The sequence below is a fragment of the Zeugodacus cucurbitae genome, chromosome 6 (assembly GCF_028554725.1).
Source record: "Zeugodacus cucurbitae isolate PBARC_wt_2022May chromosome 6, idZeuCucr1.2, whole genome shotgun sequence".
NCBI lineage: Eukaryota > Metazoa > Arthropoda > Insecta > Diptera > Tephritidae > Zeugodacus > Zeugodacus cucurbitae.
In genome coordinates, this window is record NC_071671.1 from 349,875 (window position 1) to 358,348 (window position 8,474).

Genomic DNA, 8,474 nt, shown 5'->3' on the forward strand with positions numbered 1-8,474 from the left:
TATATGTATTTGCAAATTACATACAAAATTAAATGATTAAATTAAAATTTTCAAATATATTGTAAACAGTAATTTTAAAATATGTGCAAATGCAACACTGTTACGTAGCAGCGAACTGTTACGAATAAGAACACAAAGCGTGTTGCCTGAACACAGCAGACTCGGCGCGATTCTCCTCTCCTCGTCGCCCCCTCTCCTATAAAAATAAGAATTGCCGCGACAAAAATTGCCTGTGTGAAAGGGGTCGTATCGATACAAACCCATTTAAGTTCTTCGTTTTCGACGGAGTACATTCTCGTTTCGAATAGCATATTAAAAATCTCATAGTGTATGCTACAAGTAACATTTCCAAAAAATGACGCCTTTACCATATAAGGCAAGAGTTCATATTTGGGTTTGTATGTGTGTTTCTTGCTGAATCATTTCCCTTTTTATATACTTAGTTTACGCAGTGTTTATATGTGAAGGTTGAGTGTAGGTCTGATGTGACTAACTATATATTGTAGTCATCCAAATTAATTAATGCCGAAAGGAGTAACTTTTTCGAAAAGTAGTTGGAATTGTTACAATTATTCAAGCCTTATGTGAAAGCGGTATTACATCTTATAAATTTTCTATTGACTTAATGGAAAAATTTTGTTAAGATGAGCCCCTATTTAAAAATAGTCTTGTATGTACTTCTTTTTTTTTATTTTTTGTTTATTTCTACTACAAATACAAAAAAGTAGAACACTGTAGTATATTTATTGACGATCTGTGGCGCGTAATTTTTCTTCAACTGCCTCCCTAGAAGCTTCGGAAAGGTCGGTAGCTTGAATATATTTTTGAACACCCACCAAAGATTTCTTCAACGCATCGAACGAACTTGAGTACAACATCTTCTTCTTAACCTAAAAGATATTCAATTCGCCGATTATTTTATGATTCATTCTCTCTTACATATGTACAATTTACCTTAGCGGTGTCTGGGCACCAAGACATTAAGAAAAGTTTTTGCTTTTTTGAGCTCTCAGAAGTTCCTTGACATTGATGCATATATTCAAAATCAAACAGACCATAACTGAAAAACTCTGGATTAGATTATAAAAACAATTATAAATAAAACAATATCTCACCGGCATTCTCCTGTACCACATTTCTGAATGTCTTCTAGAAATTGGTCGTATTCAGCATTTCGGTCGCCTACTGTTTCAACATCAATTTGTTTCTCGTCTCGTATATAAAAAATTACATAGCGATGTTTTTTATCCTTTTTAATTTCTTCGTATGTGGTTTTACAAACATCTGACACGGTAACACCGGAAGCCTTAAATTAATAAATATAAGAAAAAAATAGTTTTACAATAGTAAAGATGGCAAATTGTTTATAAATGAATGGATATAAAGTATATGTATTGTATAATAACACTTGAAATAGTGGTAGTAAAATTCTCAAAAGTTTCATGCAACCGCCACACAAACCATTTCAAATACATATGCGTAAATAAATTCTTCTATACATTATTTCATACGTATTTTTCTGCACTTAGCTATAAAACTATAGTTTTTTTATATTTTTAGTTAATTTTATAGATACTTCTATTTATCTATGAACATTGAATGGAACAAACTGTACTATACAATTTTTTTTCAAAATATGCAGCGAAATTTCTTTTGATGATTGTAAGTGTAAAAATTGGTCTGACATAAAAATAAAAATAGACAAGTTTAAAAATATACACATATGTACGCACATGCTGTCAATGCGCCTGCTTCCAAATATTTATTATTTTTATTAATAAGAAAAAGCTCACATGTTTTCTATTTAATTTTTCCAAATTACAAACAAAAAAACAAATTTGTTATAAACGACCTCTTTCCAAGGTCGTAGAAAATTTAAATTTGAACTTTTTGGTTAAATGGCGATAAATCACTTTGATTTCATTTCGAGTTTAATTTCTTTTTCTAAATATTGTATTTGATCATACTTTGAAATTATACTTTAGTATATACACATATATTTTTTCCACTACACCGCTAACATATAGCAGAATGAATCATTTACTCATACCACCGCGAAACCGCCACCGCATATACTTTCATTTTACAATAAATTATATCCCCCACCACGTCTTAGTAACAAATTGATATTAAAATATGTATATACATATAGCAATGCAAGTGGAAATCTTTCTTATTTAACAATATAAAAAGTATATTCAACAATAAATTTTATTATGTATGACAAAAGAAGTGCTAGTCGATATATACTCGTTCCGGCTTTTTGTATTGCCGGAGGAGACAAGCTTCGGCACTTATACTGACAAAATTTTCACTCAAGATATTAAATTTCAATATGCTTAATTAGGAATCTTTATAATTATTCCTTTTCAGAAGAATAAAATTGTAATATTTTATTTGATTTTTATATTTATAAGTTACAAATATTATAATTAGACATACCATTTTCTTGAATTATATGCACAAAAGCTTTTAAAAATGTTTGATCCAATTGCACCAACTGCTTTCAGAACGTACAAATGTACACACGAATGCCAAATGGGTATATGTGCATGAGTTATCCAAAATTCATGATTACCATGTTCTTCGCAAAAAGGGTGTTTCCATTCCATTTTCTCCCGTTTCACAGCGACACATATCGTTAATAAAAATCGATAAGTTCAGATTACTTACCCCGTGCCTACATCTGGCAATAGTTGCATCTGCAATGCAAATAATTATTTACAATTATTTTGTTTCTGCAATTTACACGTTTATGTTTTTTAATGTTTTCTAATGTTTTCACTACTGTAGAGTCTTAAAAAAAGAATTTTTCATTCTGGCAAAACATTGGAAAGAAACCAACCAAAGAAACTCAACTTCTTGACCGCATCGTTCCAAATCAAAAAATATATTTCATTACCTAATTTTTATCATATTATGCCGCAACAGGAATTGCCTGTGTGAAAGGGCTCAAAGGAATACTATTATCACAAATTCTCGGGAGATTCTCTTTTGGTGTCATCCATTGTGTTCACACGGAAAAAAATGTGTTCAAAACACAAACAAACGCCGAACACTGGAGACTCGACTCAATGGCTCAAAGGACAAAGAAAGCGTAAGAGATGGACGCAGCTGGAAACTAACTACCTTCCCTAAATAAAAGCGTTGGCGGAACGTTTTTTACCGCTAGCGTTAACGTCGATGCGCCATCCCTAAATAAAAGCGGCAACTTTACGTCAGATATCAAAATGTTTACTTGAATTGTTGTTGTGAAATTTTATTTTGCAGAGAGACTTCGTTTTTCACACCCAACTTTACTTCGGTACGCTCTGTCAAAATAGAATTTTGCAACCGCTCAGCGTCGCCGTCGCGTTATTTAGGTATGCGCCATACAAATTGTATGGCCATGTGAATTTTTTGACAGTCATTTCCCGCTGCCGCTTTTATTTAGGGAAGACAATAATACCCCTGACAGACGGCGGCGTTAACTCGGAATAACTGCTTTAATCGGGGTTAATTCGAGAGTTATCTCAGTTAACTCCGTTTACTAACTCCCATTTAATCCTCAAAATTTTAGAGAGTTAGAGTTCGTGGCATTTTCGTTGGCAACATTGTTAAACATGGCCGCTTTTTATTTATTGTGAATGAAAATATGCAATACTGACAGATGTTTTTCAATTAAATGTAAACAAAAACATATGCATGCTAATTTTTTCTAAGATGGAAGTTCTAATAATAACGTATTTATGTCTATTTTTTTAATAATTAGTGATTTTGTACTATTTATGCGGCTAACAACCGCAATAATTGCTTTCTATCCAATTTTATTTCACCAAAATGGAAATATTATTGCCAATCAGCTGTTATGAGAGTTTATAATTCGCTTTGCTGCCGTCTGTCACCCACAAAATTGGAACTGATTAAAAGCTCAGTTAATCTGGGATAACTCTGCCGTCTGTCTAGCGTATAAGGTGTACAATTTTTTTTGCGCACCTACAAATATTTCTACACCGAAGATAATTGTACAACACTGTTACTCATTTTAAGGACATTTTAGCGCAGAGTTGCACCACAAGTACTGTCTGTTTGTGTGAACTATACCATTCTTGATATGAAAAATATTTTAAATGTTAAATTTTTGACTAGAGGGTTGCGTCTATTTAAGGATAAATAGACAAGCTAAGGAAGATCAGCAGCTTACGCAAGATAATTACCTATTACAACAAAACTGATTTTTGATATTATGAATTACAATTAATTTTGATACTTACGTATTAACGCCTTCGCAGTAAAAATTTAATAGCAAGCGAGTGCGAACATAAGCGTTTCAATAATTTAACACTGGTCGGTCCGACACCATGGGGTACATAGTTTTTTCGTGTACTACTCCTTTCTGATTAAATACCGCCCAGTATTGGGTTAGGACCAAGGTTATTTAAGGTTTAAAGCGCAGCAGAAGGCCACCAATTTTTTTTAATCAAGTTATGCTACATGTTGCGAGTGGTGAAAAAATAGTAGTTCCATCAGAATTCAGTATTTAAATCGAACTTTATAGTTAAGAGTAATGATTATTAAATCTTTTATAAAAACAATATTAACAATATACATTTGAAATATTTTACAATAATTATACGTAAATTTTATAGCAACATGTAATGCCAATATCACAAATAATACAATTGCGTTAGGTGATTTTTTTCAATTTTTCCTTCCGAATTTCGATTTATATAGGGAACTATTTTAAAAATATCAGGGCACATATATGGAGGCAACCATTTAGAGCAAAACAGCTTAATATTACTTAAATCGCAAGTTGATTCTGCTTCAATAACACATACAGCGCAAATGTTATTATTCAAGAAAGGGCGCTGAATGCCTACAACTGCTGCATCCTTTATTTTTGGGTGGGTTTTTAATAATGTTTCTATTTCATGACTTGGAATATTTCGACCTGTTCTTTTAAAAACTACGCTGTCACCAGGTCCCAACAACGTAAAGGAATCATTTTCAAATTCTACAATAATTCCCGTTTTAAAAAAATTGTTTTCAAAATATACTTTATTATCATCTTGATGTAAATATCCTTTAAAAATACTGGGTCCCGATACCTGGAGTTCTCCTAACAAATTTTCATATCTGGCGTTAAAAGACACCATTAAAGTAGTATTATCAGCCACTGGTTTTTTTGAATTTCCAACTGTATGTCCTAGTATTGTTTTATCTTTAGGATTGACAATACGAATTATGGTTTGCGGAAACGTAAGGTCAAATGAGTTTGGCTTCCGTTTCTTCCATTTATCTTCGATATATGGATTACTTAGAATTGCTCCGGTTTCAGGTGTTTCATAATAACGTAGAAGCTTATGACCTGTTACTTTATACCAAAAATAGAAAATATTCATTGGTAAGGGTGTTGATCCAGATATCATAAGTCGAAAATTAAGTGTACAATAGCTTTTGATATATTTAACCATGCTACGGTTATTGTAAAATGCTTTGTTATATATTTTGAGGATTTTAGTATACGTTGAAGGTAATGCTGTTAGCAAATTGGGTTTATCCTTTACACGCTGATTTATACCAAGTATTATATTCCATATCTCGTCGTAATTGATATTATCGCTGAAATATATTTTACCACCAACATTTAACAAGCACATCATAGAATGTACGCTATAAGCATTGAATTCTACTGGCAACAAATTTAGCAAAAAGTCACTTGATTTATAATTCCAAGCTTCTGATGTTGCTGTAATTCGAGACAGCAGGTTCTTATGTGTTATTTGGCTTCCTTTTGGCTTTTGAGCTGCAGTGCTATTATAAACCAACAGTGCGACCGTATAAGAATAAAAGTCGTTATTTAAAGTACCTTCTAAGAAAACATTATCGCCGACCGTAAGTATAGTCTTTTCCAAAAAGTGACGAGTCATAATGTGTTCTGGTATAAAATCATGATCAATAATAATTAGCGGTATATCAAAATTTTCCGCCAGCTTCTTTGCTATCTTTTCATATAGTTTTCCAGAAATTATGAGTTTTGATTTGGAATCATCAATCATAAAACTTAGTGTTTCAAATGGAAATTTATACAGAAGTGGCACAAAAATTTGTCCAGACATCCAACATGCCCATTGTGTTAATGGCAATAAAGCGTTATTTTCACAAAAAACAGCAATATTACTTGATGCACCACTACCTTTGGAATAAAAACAATGTATTAACAAATATTTTGATAAAATGCTGTAAGTTTTGTATTACATTACATATAATTATATAGTTATATATTACTCTTAGTAGCATACCACATATGTTCGATATTTGAATGGACAACTTTTTTGAGCCTAAATAAAGCTGTTGGTAAGAATATTCAGCAGTTTTATTTTTAATCGCAATATGATTTGCATGTAACAACACTTTTTTGAAAATAGGTACCACACCACCATTTTGTTCTTCCTTTCTAAAATATTCTCTCAAATTTGTAAGGTATTCAGATATCTAAGGGAAATCAATGCAATATATTTTAATATGTTCGTAATATATTGGAGTCAGTATAATAGTTTTGTTAGTTAGATTGTATTCGTAACGATTGAAATTTTAAAAAGTTAGCAAATGCAGAAAAATGTCTGATAAGACGTGTTCAACATTCAACGATGACCCAAGGGAGAATTTCTATTACTATTAATTTTCTTTTTAATAATTTCATTAATGAACACGTAAAATTTCCGTGTGCATTGTGCATGTGCGTCCGAACTTCCTATTATACAATTAAGCTATAGTCAATAGTAGATTAGAGAAATATATCAAATGCAACGGTTCATGATTCATTATATAAGATTGTGTTTCGAATAATTTTATTAACTTATTAAGACACTTCATTTATTAATTCCTACCTTTATATTTGTTGAAAACTTTTTTGGCACTAATATTCGCGTATATATATATTTAAACACAATAGCACTTTTTGTCGCAAGCATTATAAAAAATATGAAGTGAAATCCATAGGGAACTTTCTCAATTTCATGGTTTATGTAGGTTCGAACAGGGTGTTGTATAAAATGACAAAATATTAGAATGCAAATATTTTTTACAGTAATAACCACAATATATTCATATAATATTTCCCATATAACTTTTGAATTGAATTCCTGAAAAAAAGGAAAGGTAAAGGAACAATGAGATTTTGGACAGTACCAAAATAACTACGTTATAACTTTGTTACTGTATATATTTACGAATCGAAAACTCATTTTCGCTATACATAATTGGCTTTAAAAATATTATTTAATTATGTTTGATTTATTTAGTTAGATCATTGCTATTTTATTTATTTGTGACTTCTCTGATTTGATAAAAACGCCAAGTGACCTTTAGGGCATTTATTTGCATAGTGCCCTTTGTTTCCACATTTATAGCAAGTTATTTCATCTAAAGGCTTTGGCACCTTTGTAAAATTATTACTTGATGAGACATGTTCAGTACCGCTTTTACATTCTGTGTTTTCTTTAAAACTATATGTTTGATTTTGCTTTTGGAAGCCATTAAATTTAAAACGGTGTTCACTATTTTCGTTAGCATCGGGATTCTTTTTGCACGCCGAAGCTTTATGCCCTAATTCTCCACAAAAGTGACAAGTGGGCACCTTTTTAAGCAAAATTTCTTTTGTCGTATCTGAAATTGGTGGTAGTTCGAAGCGTGGATGCATAAATTTACAATTCCAGCCAATTGGACAGAAGCCGGCTAAGTAATTACTACAAAGTACGCGGCGTACGTGACGATGTCTGCAATGGGGCCCGTGCCTACAAAAACCGCGATCATACCATGGACAATCCTTTACTTTACTTTCTGGATCGATATGAAGAAAAGGGCATTCCTTATTATGACACGCATTAAATCGTGAGTAAAAGTAACATTCTGGCATTTTTTTCATATCGTATTCATGTAAGAATTCACATTGATCTCCTTTTTTGCACAATCCTCTTAGCCAGTGTTTACACACTATAGTTCTATCTCCTCTAATATGTCGAAATGGACAGGATGAACCTTTCTCACACTCCAAACCATTTTGAGTGCTTACAAACTGGCAAACGGCAGCCATTGATTCTAGAAACAGATTAATTTAGTTAACACTTATGATTTTATCTTATACTTACTGTCCATTCCAAAAAACGGTAAAGGAACAGCGCCAATTTGTTCAATTAAATCTTTTTCGATTTTAAAATCTATATTATTAACATTTGCGAGTAAAATTTCCATTTTTGTTATTGAATATTTATCCAAGCGACAAAATAAACATTTCTACAAATAATAAGATGCCACTAAGTGCTAATATTTTTTTTAATTTTCAATGTTGCCATATGACCATTAATAAACATCTAAGGTTAAGATTTACTTCATTCATATAATGTTTCTTTAAATAATTAAAACATTAGTCCACAATTTTTTGTTTATAATTTGAAGATCAACAAGCTTGAAATTAAAAAAAAGATTGAAGT

General features: G+C 31.5%; 3 protein-coding genes across 5 annotated transcripts; all 3 read right to left on the bottom strand.

Moving 5' to 3' along the window:
- Positions 1-668: 668 nt before the first annotated feature.
- LOC105213447 (cofilin/actin-depolymerizing factor homolog) lies at positions 669-2,604 on the bottom strand. Of its 2 annotated transcripts, none has more exons than XM_011186294.3 (4): positions 2,443-2,604; positions 1,116-1,306; positions 955-1,060; positions 669-890 (listed from the first exon to the last, which is right to left on the bottom strand). In XM_011186294.3, exons 1-4 carry the CDS (start codon positions 2,443-2,445, stop codon positions 744-746), a joined length of 447 nt encoding a protein of 148 aa, XP_011184596.1. In that variant the 5' UTR covers positions 2,446-2,604; the 3' UTR covers positions 669-743. The 2 variants fall into 2 exon arrangements, with proteins under 2 accessions (XP_011184596.1, XP_028897009.1); XM_029041176.2 differs by lacking the exon at positions 2,443-2,604 and adding an exon at positions 1,462-1,632.
- Positions 2,605-4,511: 1,907 nt separating this feature from the next.
- Positions 4,512-7,008, bottom strand: LOC105213446 (malonate--CoA ligase ACSF3, mitochondrial). 2 transcript variants are annotated; one of them, XM_011186293.3, is made up of 3 exons: positions 6,873-7,008; positions 6,285-6,477; positions 4,512-6,178 (listed from the first exon to the last, which is right to left on the bottom strand). In XM_011186293.3, the coding sequence occupies exons 1-3, from the start codon at positions 6,954-6,956 to the stop codon at positions 4,647-4,649; spliced, it is 1,809 nt and encodes a 602-aa protein (XP_011184595.1). In that variant the 5' UTR covers positions 6,957-7,008; the 3' UTR covers positions 4,512-4,646. The 2 variants fall into 2 exon arrangements, with proteins under 2 accessions (XP_011184595.1, XP_028897007.1); XM_029041174.2 differs by lacking the exon at positions 6,873-7,008 and having other exon boundaries at positions 4,512-6,174; positions 6,285-6,620.
- A 249-nt stretch (positions 7,009-7,257) lies between these two features.
- LOC105213445 (cleavage and polyadenylation specificity factor subunit 4) lies at positions 7,258-8,302 on the bottom strand. Its single transcript, XM_011186292.3, has 2 exons — positions 8,133-8,302; positions 7,258-8,082 (listed from the first exon to the last, which is right to left on the bottom strand). The coding sequence occupies exons 1-2, from the start codon at positions 8,233-8,235 to the stop codon at positions 7,307-7,309; spliced, it is 879 nt and encodes a 292-aa protein (XP_011184594.1). The 5' UTR covers positions 8,236-8,302; the 3' UTR covers positions 7,258-7,306.
- Between the last annotated feature and the right edge of the window lie 172 nt (positions 8,303-8,474).

Bases quoted from the DNA above. Each gene is read 5' to 3' on its own strand.
- LOC105213447 (XM_011186294.3), bottom strand. The intron at 1,061-1,115 runs GTGAGATATTGT...AGAGTTTTTCAG, and splicing joins TGTGGTACAGGAGAATGCCG to TTATGGTCTGTTTGATTTTG. The intron at 891-954 runs GTAAATTGTACA...AATATCTTTTAG, and splicing joins GGTGCCCAGACACCGCTAAG to GTTAAGAAGAAGATGTTGTA.
- LOC105213446 (XM_011186293.3), bottom strand. From the start codon at position 6,956: ATGCTTGCGACAAAAAGTGCTATTGTGTTTAAATATATATATACGCGA. The intron at 6,478-6,872 runs GTAGGAATTAAT...GATTTCCCTTAG, and splicing joins AGTTTTCAACAAATATAAAG to ATATCTGAATACCTTACAAA. The intron at 6,179-6,284 runs GTATGCTACTAA...TTTATTCCAAAG, and splicing joins TCAAATATCGAACATATGTG to GTAGTGGTGCATCAAGTAAT.
- LOC105213445 (XM_011186292.3), bottom strand. From the start codon at position 8,235: ATGGAAATTTTACTCGCAAATGTTAATAATATAGATTTTAAAATCGAA. The intron at 8,083-8,132 runs GTAAGTATAAGA...ATCTGTTTCTAG, and splicing joins ACCGTTTTTTGGAATGGACA to AATCAATGGCTGCCGTTTGC.